The following is a 16,622-nucleotide window of genomic DNA, read 5'->3' on the forward strand; positions in this document are numbered from 1 at the left end:
ACCATCCGGTGATGTCCATGTATAGAGTCTTCTCTTGTGTTGTTGGAAGAGGGTGTTTGTTATGACCAGTGCATTTTCTTGGCAAAACATATGAGAGCAGGACAATAAAAAAGGCTGAGCACTGAAGAATTGATGCCTTTGAACTGTGGTGCTGGAGAAATCTCTTGAGAGTCCCTTGGACAGTAAGATCAAACCAATCAATCCTAAAGGAAATCAATCCTGAATATTCATTGGAAGGACTGATGCTGAAGCTCTAATACCTTGGCCATGTAATGTGAAAAGCCAACTCAGTGGAAAAGACCCTGATAATGGGAAAAAGTTGAGGGTGGAGGAGAAAGGGGCAACAGAAGATGAGATGGTTGGATGGCATCACCAACTCAATGGACATGAGTTTGAGCAAACTCCAGGAGATGGTGAAGGACAGGGAAGCCTGGTGTGCTGCAGTCCATAGGGTCACAAAGAGTCAGATACAACTGAGTGACTGAAAAACAACAAAATGAACTCACAGGCATGACACACACACGTACTCAATACATGTCCCAACCGTAGTCCAGGGAAGACACTGACCAGCACAACTCCTCTGGAATGGACAGGAAGGGACAGGAAGGAAAGGAAGACCACATTTATACATCTGTACTCTAGCTGTCCCCCACTCCCTGCTTCCTCTGGGTAGAAGGAGGATAGACCTTATTGACAAAACTGAAAGTTTTCTTTCTTCAAGGTTGTTGATGGTGGAGACGTGGAGATCATGGTGATGCTAAAGGTGGGTGGTGACAGGTTGATAAATGATCATATTCCCATGTCCTTATTCTACAAAATACTTTCATGGCCATTATCGCATCTGAGTCCATCAAGGCAGAAATTATACCAATTTTAGGAAGTAGAAGAATGAGGTATTTATCTTATGTACTATTTAAAAATTTTTTTATTTTATATTGGAGTATAGTTGATTAAGAATATTGTCTAGTTTTGGTTGTACAGCAAAGTGTATACCTAAATATATATATACATATACATATACAAAAAAATTCTTTTTCAAATTTTTTCCCATATAGGTTATTATGGAGCATTGAGCAGAGTTTCCTGTGCTATACAGCGGGTGGTTGTTGGCTATCTATTTCAAATATAGCAATGTGCACGTCAGTATGAGGTATTTAAAAACAGAATAAAACAAATCTGGACCGTCTCTACCTGGCTATCTCATGGAACTCCATTTAATCTTCCAGAGAAAAATGTGGAGAGGGTCCTGACATGGGTATGCCTCTTCCCATCCCTGAGTGGGAGTTCCACCCAGCTGTGTCCAGCTATGATATGGACTCTGACCCTACTTCTCCACTCCCCAGGAGACAGCCCACAATGCCTGCCCCCATCCTATTCTCTGTCTGGGCTGCTCTGAGCATGCCCGGTGTGTGGGTTGCAGCCTTACTACTTCTGAGGTTTGGGTCGGTGGGTCTCATACATTGTCCCATTCCAGTTATTCCTCCCAATTATTGAGGTAACAGATAAGGAGCCTGGAACCTAGAAGAATCACTGTGCCTCAGATCACACCATTAGAAAGTGCAGTCTGGGTTTAGACTCTGAGGTCTGCATCCGGTAGGAGAAATTACTGCATCTCTTCTTCCAGCCCAGCTGACCCCTCCCTTCACTTATCAGATACCAGAACACAGCTGTCTCTCCCTAAGCTGTTCTGGGTGGGGCTGAGCTGGGTGGGGCAGCCCTGTGTAGTGTTCAGTGAAGATGTGGCCCCTATAGGCAAATTCAGCCAGACGTTGATGCAGAGCAGCAGTTCTGACTGGTGAGAGCTGCTGCCCATGGGTGGGGGTGGGGAACTGGGAGGGTAGGAAGTGTCAGGTCTGGTTGGATCAAGGTCCCTGAAAAGAGAACTTAGAATCGTCTAGGAAAGAATTCCTGCTGGATTGAGGGAGAGGGGTTAGGGAATGCCAGGTGACTGAGGGTGTGCAGGAGAGGGTGACTGACGGAAGGGAGGATTCCAGGGACAGTAGGAGCCCCAGAGGCTGGGAATGGCAAGCTGGAGGTCCCAGCGCGGGCTTCACTCTTGCCTTGACTCCATCTCCATCCGTGCTGTGATGAGAATCCTCCGGCCCCAGCCATCCTTCCCAGAGAAAGGGCTTCCAGAAAGCTAAAACGACCCATGAACTGAGATCTGGGGGCTGGCGGGTGTAAACTGAAGCAGGAGTCTACTCCTGCCCACCTCCTTGTGTCTTTGCCAGGTGAGAAGGGAGCAGAAAGGAGAGCCTGGAGTCTGGATCGCCTTGCAAGTTGCCAGCCATGCCCGCTCCTCTGCTTCCGCTGCTTCTCCGCACGCTGTTGGCCCGCCTGCTGCTGCCCGCTGCCCGCCTGGCCCGCCAGCACCTCCTGCCCCTGCTGCGCCGGCTGGCCCGCCGCCTGGGCTCCCAGGATTTGCGAGAGGCTTTGCTGGGCTGTCTGTTGTTCGTCCTCAGTCAGAGACGCCCACCGGACTCCGGGGAGGCTTCCAGAGTGGCCCGCCTGGAGAGGAGGGAGAGGCTAGCCTCCCAAAAATGAGCCCATGAATCCTGGTAGCAGCTGTGCCCCCTGAAATGCTTTATTTCGGAGTAAGACAGTCCTGGCTCCATCACTGACTGCAGCCTGCCCAGTGGGCAGAAGACGTGGTGGGGGACTGAGCATGAGAGGGGTCCAGCTAGGACATGCCCCCCACCTCCCAGCAGAAAGGATTGGAGGGATGCTCTGTTTCCAGAAAACAGATCACCGTCCCTCCCTCCCAGCATTCTTCCCAAGACCTGCTCTAATCACCTCTGGCCTCTGGTGGGAGGGGTACTGACACTCCTCCACTACTCACACCCCCAGGCAAATGGAGAGAGGAGGTCCTTGAGGGACAATGCTTAACCCTGGGACAATGGACAATTCGGCTAATCCAGACTGTCTCTGGTTTGAGATTTCCCAAATAATAAGAACTTGGTTCCCTACTAGGGAGTTAGTCCTGCCCCCAAAGCCCAGTATGCAATAGGGGCTCAATAAATATTTGTTGCCTTTAATTCTTAGGATGCCTTTGACAGTCCTGTCACACTCCTGCACTGCAGGACAGTCGAAACTGTCCAGAGACGGGTGGGGGAACACCTCAAGCCTTCCTTTTGCTACCTCTGTCATTGTCCCTCTCAGTCCCAATGCCCTGGAAGCTGTTTCTCTTTCTAACTTGAATGTCTCACACTGGGAGTCAGCAGTCTTGGGTCTTGCTGGGAGCTCAGGGTAAGGAGGTTAATGTCCTCCGGAGAGTGTGAACACTCTTCTTAGCTAGTGGTGTGGGAAGAGGGAGATTTGTTTTCGGAGGGACCCTGTGGGCAGCAACCCGCTCCCCCTCAGAAGCGGACTAGAGATGCATACCCCTGAGGGGTACTCTGCCCAGGATGGGATCTAGGGGGCACAGGGTAATCTGAGGAATTCACCTCTTCATTTCTCTTCTCCAGTGGGAGGCCCCTCGGGGATCTCAAACAAGAATTGTCAGAGGCATTTTGCAAACCTGCCTCCAGATACTTTGCTTACTATTCTCCTGCAACATTCCCCCCTCCTATCCGCCTCCACCCAGCCCTGGGCTTCCGGCTCAAGGCGGTAAAGTGAGGACCACAGGCGACAAGCCCCTTGCAGGACCCTCATCCTGTCTGCACACCCCATTAGAAGGCTGGCCTGGGGGGAAGACTCCAGATCAGAGCTGTGGGCCCCCAAGCCGGCCCCGCGGGGCTTTCCGCCAGGCCCCGCTTCCCTACACCCGGACACCATCTGCTTCCTCCAGGGGTCATCAAAAGCCAGTGCACGTGCTCGCACCCCCCACCCCCCGCCGCCCACTCAGAAAGGTGGCCTGGGGGAGGAGCGGGATGAAGGGGATTCGAACCCCTGGTCCCTTCCAAGGCCCCGGGCGCCTTATTTATTCAGCCCGCTCCAGGCTTCTCCCGCTGGCCTCCCGGAGAGTTCCTCTCTTGGGAGTCTGCAACCGTGCGCGGGGCGGACGCCGGGGTAGTGCGTTGCAGCCCCTTCCCCGCCCGGTGGCACAGACGGGTCAGACCCGGAGTGGTCTGCAGTTTCCGGCCATGGCGACGACACCAGTCCCGCATGGAGGAGGCCAAACGGGAACCAGGGGCCAACTGGCCCGGGAACTTCCGTTCCCGATCCCCGACAGCGGAGGCCCCCTGGGAAGTCCCAGCAGGTGCGCGGGACAGCAAAGGCGGGCAGCAGAGGCGGGCAGCGGCGAGGGGGGCGGGGCAGCGGTGAGGGGCGGGGCCTGCTATTTCCCCGGCGGGCGGGGCGGGGCGGGGCGGAGAACGGAGTGGGCAGGGCTATCGTGGTGCGGGGGTGGGGGGTTGGAAATCAACGGAGTTCGCATCTGCGGTTTCTGGCGGAGATCATTTCCCCGGACTTTTCAGGTCGTGGTGAGATAACTGCCCTCCCCTAATCACTTGCAGATGTGTCCAGGGTCAGAGAATTCGGAGCAAAGGATGAGGCAGATGTTTGAGATATGAAGCTGGAAAACCAAGTTCAGTCTTCTTGAACCCTGACTCCCTTACACACCCAGTAAGGAAGGTGAGGGACTTGAGGTATCTTACTGAAAGGGCTTGATTCTGTCTTCATCTTAGCTGATATTTTGTTCGTCATGGATTTTTGTTTCTTGCATTCACTTTGATTTTTTAAAAAAAAATATTGTATTAAAACATTATCCGGATTCTGGAATATTTGGGCTCCCCCTTAAATATTGCATCTCAGACAAGTTGCCTCTTTGGCCTCTCTCTGGCCCCAGCCCTGCCACAAGGCCATGGAGATAGACTCACAAACACAACTGAGAACATACAGTCATGAGACACATTGGCGACAAAGTGCAGAGCCAAGCAAACACACAGCAAACACAGATGGAGGCAGGGCTAGGAAGAGATAGGACTGTGTGTGTGAGGTGATGAGGCACCCTTGGGGCCTGGAACGGGGAGGAGGGAGTCACAGGTCACAGCCTCACAGAGGTGCGGGATCGGGTGGGGGTGGGGGTGCAGCTGGATCAGTGCTTCACACCCTACTCCTGTACCCAGGACCTGAGGGACCCAAAAGATTGGGCAGCGAATGACAAGCACTGGCCTGGTGGGCACAGGCCACTGTGAATTGGGCTCCGAGGTTGTCCAGAAGAGGGCCCTGGCCCTCAGCAACCATCCCTGCATAGAGAGGTGGTGCTGGAGGGGTGTGGGTGCTGGCTGGGGGCCCAGGCAAGGAGAGTGCCAGACAGGCTTCTGTCCAGCAATAACAGCCCTGCCTGTTGACATCTACTAGCAGGCTAGGCTTCAGCGGGGGTGGGGAGGAGAACCAGCCTTCCCCTGTCTGGTCTGGGACCCTCACCACTTCCTCCTAATCTCTTTCCGCTTACAGCCCCCTTTGCACACAACTGCAGCCACTGGCCACCAGCCTGGCTATTGATGCCGGATCCATTTGGCCACTAAAGCCTGCCACCCCCACAGGCTCAGAGACAGGAAATGAGGATGCGGAGAGAGACAGGGGCCAAGAAAAAGGGGAGAGAAGGGCCCGGAGAGGTAGAGAGAGGCTGGACAAACACAGGGTAGGAATGCAGTGGGGGAGACCCAGACATAAAGCTGCCCTCAAGCTGTGGGGCAGTGCCTAGAAAAACACTACTCATACCCCTCTTCCTGCCCTCTGTTGGTTAAGGCCAGGGGATGATTGTGTGTCATGTCTCTGTGGGTCCCTGAGCCAGTAGGCTGGCAACAGCTGTTCCGAGTATCTTGGGTTGAATCCACCGATCAGTCCTAAGAAGAAAAATTACCCTTTGCCTCAAAGCCCAGTCTGTTCACTGGAGAGAGAGTGTGACTCTCCCTTATCCCTATGATGTTAGTACTGCTAATTGTTAATTAGTGTCTGTGACTTTCTCCAGGGTAAAGGCCCCTTGGGTAATTGGGTTCAGGGAGTGGGACTGGACTGGATTTTCTGTCCTCAGCATCTCTCTAGCCTTTCGATTGTCCCCCTGTACTGAAGGCTGCTGCAGGAGCAGTGATTCCCCTGTCCCCCCAGATTTACTGACCAACCAAAAAGGAGGGAATCCTTCCTCCTTCCTTGCAGGTACAAGAAGGACCAATCATCCCTCAGCGTGCCCACCCCCTTCCTCCTCAGATTGGGAGGATGTGGGGCTCAGCAAGGCTTCCCTCCCTGAGTATCAAGATTACAGGATTCACTCAGGATGTAAGGCTTTTCCCGTTCCCAGAAATGCCTTAGCTTTTCCAAAGTTCTGGATTTAGAAAGGGTGAATCATGAGAGGGCTACAGTAGGGCTGCCACCCCACCCCCAACATTCTCCTCCACCCCCTACACACATATCTCTCTAAAGTGTGAGCAGATCTGTAAGTGTTAGAGGTGGGAAAACCCTGGTCACACATCATACTGATTCGGTCAGAGGGATGCCCCGGCATGGGGACTGAGAGGATAGTTCCAAACGAAGAAAGTGGCACTGAAAAGGGAAGGGGGCGCCGGAAGGAAAAAGGTGCGGTGTGAGAGTGGTGTATGTAGGAGGCAGCTTCCCGAGCCATAACGGAACATTTGAGACGGTGTTTGGACCGGGCGGTGGTGGGGGTGGGGGGCTCCGGATCTGCCTGAGCAGGATTGTCGCTGGGAGAGTCCCGAGACGGCCGTGTAGGAGTTTGTGTAACCCCAGCGAGGAGACCAGGGATACACTCCGTGATGGGGCAGCGTTTGGCGGGGCAGGGCCCCCAGAAGGCCAGTCTATAGAAATAGTACAAAGTGTGGACCAGTCAGGTACGGGGTCTCGGGTTTGGGGGTTCCTCGTGGCTCTGGGCTGACGTGCGGGGGGCGGGGAGGGGGCGGGGGCGGGGAGGGGGCGGGGCCGCGGCGAGCGCGGGGGAGCGGACGTGGGCGGGGGCGCGCCGGGGCGGGGCAAGCGGAGGGCGGGTTTGAATGTGCTCGCGCGGGCGCGGGAAGCTGCCCGGGAGAGCGCGCAGACCTCCACGCGGGAGGACTCCTTCCCAGCAGGTGCTGCCCGGGAGGTGGGAGGGGATCGGGAAACGGCGCGGGGGCCCGGGGGTCGCCGGGGCGGAAGGCGCGCCGCTTTTGCCTGCTGCCACTCGGGCAGGGAGGCTGGGCCTGGCAGCTGCGCCGCCGAGACTGGGGGATGCTGGGTGGGGCCCCCGTGCGGAGCCGCGTGGCACGTGGCGCGCCGGGGCCGGGCGTAGGGTTACTGTGCGGGGACCTGGACCCCAGCAGGCGGGGAAGACTTGGCTACCAGGCCTGAAACTGCCTGTCGCCGAGCTGACCTCCCCAAGGGGCAGGCGAGTTGAAGGTTAATCTCGATCAATCTTGTCGTTGGTACCGGGAGTGGTCGCACCGTTAACTGCGCTGGGTGCGGGGAATGGCCAGGAGAGCACGCGGAATAGAGGTGGAGGCGCTGCCTCTTTAACACCCGGCCTCTTATTGGCCGAACCCTTGTACCTGGCCTCCCTCCCTCCTTTCCTGGACGCGTCCTCGTTTATTCCCAGAGAGAACACCTTTGCTTCACCTAAAAGGACATCCCAGGTTTTCTTCCCAGGGGAGAGCTGTGGCGGATGAAGGCTGCTCCCACCCCTGCCCCTCACCCCTGTTCGGGCCACTCCTTTGCCCATTCCTCTCGGTCACGGTCAACTCCAGATCCTCTTGCCTTGCTTTTCTGTCTGTGTGAGCTCTCTTTGCCAGGATGTGTGTGTAATGGGGTGGGGGAGCGTCTTACACCCGACACAAGTCAGACTGGAGATGACCTGACCCCCACCTTATTTTTTAACCCCTTAGTTGGAGTAGAGTTACTCCACCTCTCAGTATAAGAGGCTGGCTGGGAAGCTGCCTTTAAACCTCACTGCCTTCTCCTGAAGGAGCCTAGAGTAAACTTCACATTGAGTTTTGAATTCCGACTCACTCGATTACTAGCTCTGTTGCCTTAGGCAAATGATTCAACCATTCTGAACTTCAGCTGTCCTCATCTGTTCAATGGAGACAATCTATATGATTTTATGGTGGTTGTGAAGGCAGCCAAGGGCCAGAGAGGGTATCTGCAGGTGGTGGCTGCCCCATATGGGATCCATGGAAGTGGTGAATTTGATGCTACCACAGAGATGTCTCTAGAAGCTGGCGTGGGTGAGAGGTGTTGGGGGCCAGGGGGCCAGGGAGGTGCCCAGTTTGGTGGCTGCTATCAGGGCCCCATCTGGGCAGGCCAGGGCATGGCTGGAGGGAAACCAGATGTTCTGAACTGGTATCAAATCCCTGATTGGGCCAAGGCAGACAAAAGCCAAAGGGGTGACTGATCATCAGGATGTGGGCAGGAGTGGGCTGCCCCTGGAGTTGAGTTGTGCTCAGGGCTGGGGTTGGGGACAGCAGAGAGTAGGGGTGTAGCTGACGGGGGTGGGGGCGGTGAAGAGGAGGGCCAGAGGGCAGAAAGGAATACTCCTCAGCCTAAAACAGATTTTCTGAGAAAGAGGAGATACTCTGTCCGCCATCCCCAGTCTCCACCTGTGTTGAAACTGTACCTGCTCTTTACTGCCTGGAATCTTGCCTGTGGGTAGAGAACAGGGTTGGCCGAAGTGAGAAGCTGGGGTTTCCTTCCTTCTACCTAATAGAAAACATGAGTCTCTCACCTCCTCTGCCCACCTCGCAGAGTAGAGCCCTCTCACCGCCCCCACCCCCATCCTTCTAGAAAATGTAAAAACTGTCGTTCACCAGTCTCCCAAGTGCCTAGAACATTGCCTGGCTGGCATGCAGGGGTCCTAGGTAAATATCTGCGGAAAGGAAGGAAGAGTGAAAGAAGCCGTCTGCCTCCTTCTGGGGTGTCTGGGTCTGCCTCTGCCCTCCCTGTGCTATCATCGTCCAGGTGTGGTTGGGGGAGGAGGGGAGGAAGGCCTTTGGAGAGGCTGGAGTTGACGCAGGGAGGGGTGGAGAGGAATTTTGGGGAGGAGCAGAAAGGCCTGTCCAGGTCCTTTCTCAGAGTCCCCAGGGCTGTCCATCTCAGGCTGGGGCTGGAGTACTGGCTGCACCTGGGAGTTGACCCACCCCCTCAGCTCCCCTGCTGAGACGCTGGTGGGAGGTGAGGGCTGGGTTTTATCTCCCTGGCTGTGATAGTTGAGAAGGCTTCTCAGAATGGAGGTGCTGCGTCCCCCGGCAGGACCTGGGGGGTTCTCTCCCAATACGCCCGCTGCTGCAATTTTCACTCTGGACCCTTATTCAGAAGGAGCCCATGGACAAGACCTGCCGCCTGCCTCTGAGCTAGGACCACCTCCCACAGACTGCCTGGGCCCCCTCTGCCCCGACCCTTCTGCTGGCAAGTCTGGGCATCTGGTGAGTGCTGGTCTAGGTGGGCAAGGAAGCCAGTCCTCACCCAGAACGGCAGAGCTGGCTCCAGAGCTCGCACCAGAGCTGGCACGTGGGGGACAGGCCCGCCCACCCCTGCCTGGCTTTCCATGCCATCCAAGGGAAAGCTGGTTCCTCTCCTAGTTCCAGGGGGCCACGCTCCCCCTGCCCCCCCACCCCCCACCCCTCCTGAGCGGGGAGCAGGGAAGGGGTACGAAGTGAGGAGGCTGGGGACTGGGCAGGCCCGCGCTCCCATCCCTCCATCTTGCCTCCAACTTTGCTCTCAGAAAGGGGAAGAAGCCAGGGGCCTGGGAATGAGTCAGAGAGAAACCCAGTGGGGGTGGGGAGGGGGAGATGGGATGTCCCCAGGGGTCAAGGAAGCGGCTGTGTCCCCAAGCGCATCCTAACGTGTTTTCCTGGAAAATGGGCCAGGAACCAGGAAGCCCCTGAGCATTGGCTGGAAAGGATGGTTAAGGTGCCACCCACAGAGAGGCTGGCATCTAGGGTGCCTGCAGGGGGGACAGGCTCTCCAGAGCCCGCGCTAGCCATGAGCCCAAGGGCTCCTCGGGAAAGCCCAGAGAGATCAGAGGGAGAGCCCCAGGGAGGGAGGCTGCCCTGGGAGGGAGGCAGGCGGGCAGGCCGGCCTCTCTGGCTGGCCTGGTCATCACGCCTGAGGCTGCTGCTGCTGCAGCAGATCTGTTTGTTTTGCGTCCTCCTCCCGCCCTCCCTCTTCTCCCTTATCTCTTTACTGTTTCCCTCCTCTTTCCCCACTTCCATCGTTGTCACTGTCCCTGACCCCTCTTATCCTCTCATGACCCCCCTCATGCCTTTGCCTGTTTTTTCCCCTCCCTCTCAGCCATACTTCCTCCTCCTCCTCCTTGCCTGCTCTCTACCCGCCCCTGTTTCCCTGCTCACAGACAGCCTCGGCTGCTGGATAAAAATAGCGGAGGCAGTGGCCAAGCCAGGCCGGGAGCCAGGTAGCGTCTGAGCAGGCAGGGGGGCTCAGCAGGACCGGCCCAAGGGGGTCAAAAGGAGCAGCCTTGAGAGGCAGGGGCAGGAGCGGGGCCTTCGGGACCCTACAGCCTGCCCACTCTGTCTGCCCAGCCCTCTTCACCCACCTGCCTGCCCACCCCCACCAAGTGTCTGAAGAGGCCTGTAGGGAAGCAGGGCCACGACAGGGCCTCACACTGCTTCTGCCCCCAGCAAGCACCGGAGGGAGGAAGCTGTCAGCCAGGCATAACCAAGACCGCCGTCACCATGACAACCAGTCACCAGCCTCAGGACAGGTACCAGGGAGGGAGACCTGGGCTGCGGATCCAGGGGAGTGGGAATGGGTCTTCAGGGGGGACTGGGTGCTGTATCCTTTGGAATTTGGGATTGCCACTGACGACGAGCCTTCCAGTCAGGTAGCTACGAGTCACGTTTGCATCAGGGGTCCTGCTTGTCGTGGCTGGGTGCTGAGAGCAGTGTCTCCAGGGAGGCTCAAGGCGGTGGCGGCGGTCCCTCCCTGGCCTGTCAGAGTTCCCAGTGTTGCTCTTCGGCAGCTCCCGGCTCCTCCGGCCAGCACCGTGGGGAGACATTTGGCAGCACCCCTCATTCCCAGGCTGGCCAGCCGACGGAGCTGGCCTCGACCTCAGATGACTTTGGCCCGCCCTGGTCCTCGCTCTGACCTCCCTCTCACTTCCCCACCTCCGGAGCCTAGGACTTCCCTCCAGTTAGACCCACAGCTGTGGCCATGCGTGTGTGTTCTGGGGGAAGAGACCGTAGCTGGATTCAAGTTCTTCCAGGAGTCTAGACCCCAAGAAAGTTGATGAAGCCGTGCCTGGTGCCCAAAACATCTTTCCATTGCAGTCCCACAGCCCCATCCCCTGCTCATCCCAGCCCTCTGTGCCGAAGACCACTTCTGGCGGTGGGATCTTAGGCACTTAGCTTTCTCTCTCTGGGACCGCCTCCCACTTGTGAAGCAGAGGTGAGGTTTATTTGTATGGGAGGGAATTTAAGGAGACATAGTAAGTACAGGCCCTAGGGGTTGTTTGGTTGGATCCCTCCTGGTGTCCGCCGTTCCCAGGCTGCCTGCCACCCCATCCTAGCACCCCCGTTCTGGTGGCAGTCCTCTGTGAACCCCTCTGCCTTCTCCAGTGGCCCCACACTGGGTCCCTATCCTGTGGGACCTTGGCTGAGAGTTGCTCCTTTATTCGGGCCTCTGAATCCAGGCCTCACCTCTCTTCCTCAGGGTGGGGACTATAGGAGGGAGGTGGGAGGGGGCTGCAGTTATCAGGACTCAGACCTGCCACCCAGGCCCCCACCCTGTGGGGCCAGGCCCCGCTGTCTGGCCTGACCAGTCTCCTCATTGCCCTGGGCTTGTCCCTGCCAGCTCTGTGAAGACAGCAGTGTGGACAGTGGGGAAAGTATGGCAGACACATTTGGGGACCACAGGGCTGCCTGGGAGAAGCTGTCCCATCCCAGACAGGCCCCGAGGTGTAGGGCTTGGGGCAAGTGAGTGTCCTGACCCAAGCTGGGAGGCCCTTATTTACAGTCTGGAGCCAAGATGACGTTTCATGGCCCATCCCTCCCGGCCTCCTATGTGGTGCAGCCTACAAAGCTGGTTCTGTCTGGGCCAGGAAAAAACAGCTCCCTCGCTTCTCAGCTGTCCCAAGACACCCGCATCCCTGTCCTCCTAGATCCAGAATGGTCTGGGAGTTTCCTGACCTCAGATTCCTCTTTGGAAAGCCACACAGCCCTGCCCAGACAGTGTAATCACTTCCAGCCTGCCCAGCGGGGGTAGAAGACTTGTGTTTTGCTTTCTCACTCACCCGCCCACCCCCCCACCCCCCAGCCTTTAGCAAGATTTCCAAAACCACCTGCGGATGTGTGGGTCACATCGGTCCCCAAGCCTGCAGAGTCCCCCGAGTCTTTGGGACTGAGAGCCAAGATCCTTCTGGCCATGCCCTTCGGTCCTTTGTCCCTGGTCCCTCTCCCTCTTGGGACTCATCTGTGCCCTCTCCCCATCCCAGGCCACCTCCTCCTCTGTATGTTTTGTGCCCTGGGACAGCTGGAGAGATGGAAGGGGGTGGGGCTGCCCCAGGTTTGATTTGGGAAGGAAGGTGGGATGGTGGGTCACGTGGCCCCACTTTCCTCCCCCATCCCCAGGTACAAAGCCGTCTGGCTTATCTTCTTCATACTGGGTCTGGGGACGCTGCTGCCCTGGAATTTCTTCATGACAGCCACTAAGGTGAGATGTGGGAATGGGCTCCCAGGGGCTCATCCGTGGGGCATTTAGGGCCTGGGTACGCGCTTGCAGGCACAGGGCGAAAGGTGCCAGCACTCCTCTCTGCAACCCTCACAGTATTTCACAAACCGCCTGGACATGTCCCAGAATATGTCCTTGGGCCCTGCTGAAGTAAGCAAGGACATCCAGGCCTCGGCCAGCCCCCTGGCACCCTCGCCAGAGCGGACTCATCTCAGCACCATCTTCAACAACGTCATGACCTTATGTGCCATGGTGCCCCTGCTGATCTTCACCTGCCTCAACTCCTTCCTGCATCAGAGGTGAGCCCCCAGGCCCCCACCCTGACCCCCTCAGTGCCTCCTGCCCTCCCTGGGCTGGGCCCCCAGCTTCACCACCCATCTCTGCCACCGCCTCCTCTCCGACAGGATCCCCCAGTCTGTGCGGATCCTGGGCAGCCTGGTAGCCATCCTGTTGGTGTTCCTGATCACTGCCATCCTGGTGAAGGTGCCCCTACACGCGCTATCCTTCTTCGTCATCACCATGCTCAAGATCATGCTCATTAACTGTAAGCGGGGCTCGGTGGGGACCTGGGCAGAAGTCCCACGGTTGGTCAGAGAGGAATCTTTTCCTCCCTCTGGGTGGTGAGGATTCAAGAGCCTGAGCAGGGTTAGGAGTGGGAAGAAAAGGGCTGCTCAGCGTCAGGACTTACTGGGAGTCAAGCAGGAATTGCCAAGACCCCATGACCCACCCGGCTACCCTCTCCCGTCTGCTGTCCACCCTGTTGCACAGCTTTCGGCGCCATCCTGCAGGGCAGTCTGTTTGGCCTGGCCGGCCTCCTGCCCGCCAGCTACACGGCCCCCATCATGAGTGGCCAGGGCCTGGCAGGCTTCTTCGCCTCCGTGGCCATGATCTGCGCCATCGCCAGTAAGTCCTGCCATCTGTCTGCCTGTCGCCCTGGTGGTTGCGGGGAGGAGGGGACGGGGCCGGCCTCTGATCACTGACACCCTCCGCCCCAGGTGGCTCCGAGCTGTCGGAAAGTGCCTTCGGCTATTTTATCACAGCCTGTGGAGTTATCATTTTGACCATCATCTGTTATCTGGGCCTGCCACGGCTGGTGAGCACTCGAACCCCAGGTTTGGAGTTCTTGGCAGGGAGAGAGGGGGTCCAGGGCTCCAGACCAAGGGGACGAAACCTGTGGGAGGGAGAAGCTCTGGAGATTCTGCTTCTGAATCCACCTTCCTTCCCTTGATAGGAATTCTACCGCTATTACCGGCAGCTCAAGCTCGAAGGGCCCGGGGAGCAGGAGACCAAGCTGGACCTCATTAGTAAAGGTCCGAAGAACCTGAGGAAGCTGGGGTGGAGGGTGGCTGCTCAGCAGAGGGGCAGCATGAGCTGGGGGCAAGAATGAGCCTCCTGCAGTGATGCCAGAGGGATGGGGGGGTAACACCAGTAATCGAGGGCTGGGCTAGAGAAGCTGGGGGAGATCCTGGGAGGCCTTGAATGCAACTGGGAAGCAATTATGGATTTCTGGGCAGGGCGTGACCTGACCTGAGACTCCTGGGAGCGGTCCTGACCCAGAGGACTTGGGCAGTGGGGGTTGGAGGCCATCTGGGCTAAGTCTTGGGTGGAGCTGTGCACTGGTTTAGTGGGGTGTCCACCCTCAGCTGACCCCAGCCCTTTTGGGGATTGTGTCATTTCCTGTTGCTCTGTTTCTCCTACATCTTGAAGACTCTCTCACCACCTGTCACCCCCCAGGAGAGGAATCAAAAGCAGGCCAAGAGGAGACCAGATTCTCGGCCCCCAGCTCTCAGCCCGCCAAGGAAAGCCACTCTGTCCGCGCTATCCTCAAAAGTGTATGTGGGGCTGGGGCATCCTGCCTTCTACCCCTCCCTTTCTTCCCTTTTTTTCTGATCCTTTCCCACCCCATGCCCGTCCCCTCCCTTTCTGACTGGAGACTGGTCACTTTCCTGGACTTTCCTGCATGTATGTGTGTGGGCATATGTGTGTATTGGGGAATCTTGATTCTTTAAACAAGCACCATGAAGACACAGACCAGGGTCCCTTCCCTCCAGATCTTAGTCCCGGCTTTCTCCGTCTGCTTCGTCTTCACCATCACCATTGGGATATTTCCTGCTGTGACAGCTGAGGTCGAGTCCACCATCGCGGGCACCAGCGCCTGGAGTGAGGAAACCACGGGTTCCCAGGATGGGGAAGGACAGGGGCTTGGGAGCAAGGCTAGGAGCCTGGGAGAGGGGAGCCTGGGCTATCGCCTCTGAAGCCAGGCTCTGCTGGCCCACTCACCCTTCCTCGGCCTGGAAGCATCTTCTCCGTTTCACAGCTGGGAAACCAAAGTCCCAGTGAGAGTCAGGGTTGCTAGATCCTGCCTTTCTTGGACCCACTAACCCTCTCCTAATCTACTCTTTGTCTTCCAGAGGCCTACTTCATTCCCGTGTCCTGTTTCTTGACTTTCAATGTCTTTGACTGGCTGGGCCGGAGCCTCACAGCCATCACTATGTGGGTAAGTAAAGGAGGGTCACCAAGCCCCTGTGAGACGGGAGTCCAGACTGAGACACCCAGGGAGGGAACCAAGAAAGTATGGTGGAAAGGGGACCATGCTTTTTTTAAAAACTGAGACATAATCTATGTATAGTAAGGTGTACAAGTTGTAGAGGTACAGTTTAATGACTACACACACATAAACATACACACACCCCTGATGACCACCACCCAGGTCACGCTGTAGCACATGGCCAGAGGCTCTATCTACCATGGCCACTCCCGATCAGTACCCTACAAGGGTAACTAGGCTTGGAGGTTTCAATTCAGATCCTGAGGGCCTCCGAATGGAGCCCCGGGGGCGGCCCAGCCTGACTGCGGCATGGCCTGGTCCCCGCAGCCTGGGAAGGACAGCTACTGGCTGCCGAGTCTGGTACTGGCCCGACTGGCCTTCGTGCCCCTGCTGCTGCTGTGTAACGTCCAGCCCCGCCGCAACCTGCCGGTGGTCTTTGAGCACGACTCCTGGTTCATCATCTTCATGGCTGCCTTCGCCTTCTCCAATGGCTACCTTGCCAGTCTCTGCATGTGCTTTGGGCCCAAGTGAGTGGGGAGTATGGTGGCCTCAGGCAGGGTCTAGTGCTCCAGCTGGGGACCCTCAGCAGAGGGAGAGTGGGCGGAAGGAGACTCCTGATCGCGGAGCTCAGGATTTCCAGGCTAAGAGAGGAGCCCACTGACCCTCGGGGCCCCAGGTAGTGGGAGGGGAGGAGGGGCTCCCAGAGAAAGGTAGAGACAGCCTCAGTACACATCCCCTCACCAAGAAGGAGAGGAAGACAAGTGGGCCAGCAAAATGAGATGCTCTGGGTTGGGCAGGGGACTGGCGTCAGGGACGTCCTAAGATCGGCTCGCCCTCCCTCCTTTAGGAAAGTGAAGCCGGCTGAGGCGGAGACAGCTGGAGCCATCATGGCCTTCTTTCTGTCTCTGGGCCTGGCGCTGGGGGCCGTCTTCTCCTTCCTGTTCCGGGCAATCGTGTGACCGCGGATGGACGGCAGGATGGCACCGGCTGCCTGCTCCTGCCTTCCCCTTTGGGGGTGGGCAGGGGTCCTCTGGAGGTTTTCTTGTCTAGCCATCTTCTGCTTGCTCATGGCCTGTGCTGGGCCCGGCATCCAGGCCCCGAGGAGAGAGCCTCTGTGGATGGACATGGCGACACTGTGGGCTGGAGGGTCAGAGCCAAGGGAGGGGATGCAGTCTCTTGGCCCTGACCAGTGCCTGCCCGGGAAGGGGTTCCTAGGCTCAGAGAGTGAGTTGTGTGTCTTGTCTGTCTACCTGTACCAAGGGTGGCCGGGGGCCAGGACTGCTTGTTCTGAAGTCTGGTCTGGTATTTCCGCAGCCTCCTCCTCCCCGTGTGCCTCTCCCCCCACCTCTCCGTGTTCCTACCCATCATGAACCCTGTACATTTGCCATTTTACTGCCTTTTTTATACTCAAACCAGGTGCCTTCAAAGGCTGATTAAATAAACTTTTTTTTTTTTCCTCCCTGGC

The 16,622-nt window shown here is 57.3% G+C and overlaps 2 protein-coding genes across 17 annotated transcripts; both read left to right on the forward strand.

Annotated features, from left to right (window-relative positions):
• Positions 1 to 1,714: 1,714 nt before the first annotated feature.
• Positions 1,715 to 3,035, forward strand: MYMX (myomixer, myoblast fusion factor). The gene is made up of 2 exons (XM_086371896.1): positions 1,715 to 1,795; positions 2,232 to 3,035. The coding sequence occupies exon 2, from the start codon at positions 2,290 to 2,292 to the stop codon at positions 2,542 to 2,544; it is 255 nt and encodes an 84-aa protein (XP_086228022.1). The 5' UTR covers positions 1,715 to 1,795; positions 2,232 to 2,289; the 3' UTR covers positions 2,545 to 3,035.
• Positions 3,036 to 6,364: 3,329 nt separating this feature from the next.
• SLC29A1 (solute carrier family 29 member 1 (Augustine blood group)) lies at positions 6,365 to 16,622 on the forward strand. Of its 16 annotated transcripts, none has more exons than XM_086371878.1 (14): positions 6,365 to 6,516; positions 9,238 to 9,347; positions 10,563 to 10,645; positions 12,510 to 12,591; positions 12,706 to 12,908; positions 13,014 to 13,153; positions 13,378 to 13,512; positions 13,605 to 13,702; positions 13,841 to 13,919; positions 14,344 to 14,441; positions 14,661 to 14,769; positions 15,021 to 15,106; positions 15,485 to 15,684; positions 16,005 to 16,622. In XM_086371878.1, exons 1-14 carry the CDS (start codon positions 6,444 to 6,446, stop codon positions 16,114 to 16,116), a joined length of 1,608 nt encoding a protein of 535 aa, XP_086228004.1. In that variant the 5' UTR covers positions 6,365 to 6,443; the 3' UTR covers positions 16,117 to 16,622. The 16 variants fall into 16 exon arrangements, 11 of the variants coding, with proteins under 11 accessions (XP_086228004.1, XP_086228008.1, XP_086228003.1 ...); XM_086371882.1 differs by having other exon boundaries at positions 6,371 to 6,788; positions 10,464 to 10,645; XM_086371877.1 differs by having other exon boundaries at positions 6,371 to 6,516; positions 10,464 to 10,645.

The sequence above is a fragment of the Bos grunniens genome, chromosome 23 (genome assembly GCF_055505025.1).
Source record: "Bos grunniens cultivar Pamir isolate PY7600 chromosome 23, Bosgru_T2T1.0, whole genome shotgun sequence".
In the NCBI taxonomy this organism is placed as follows: Eukaryota; Metazoa; Chordata; class Mammalia; order Artiodactyla; family Bovidae; genus Bos; species Bos grunniens.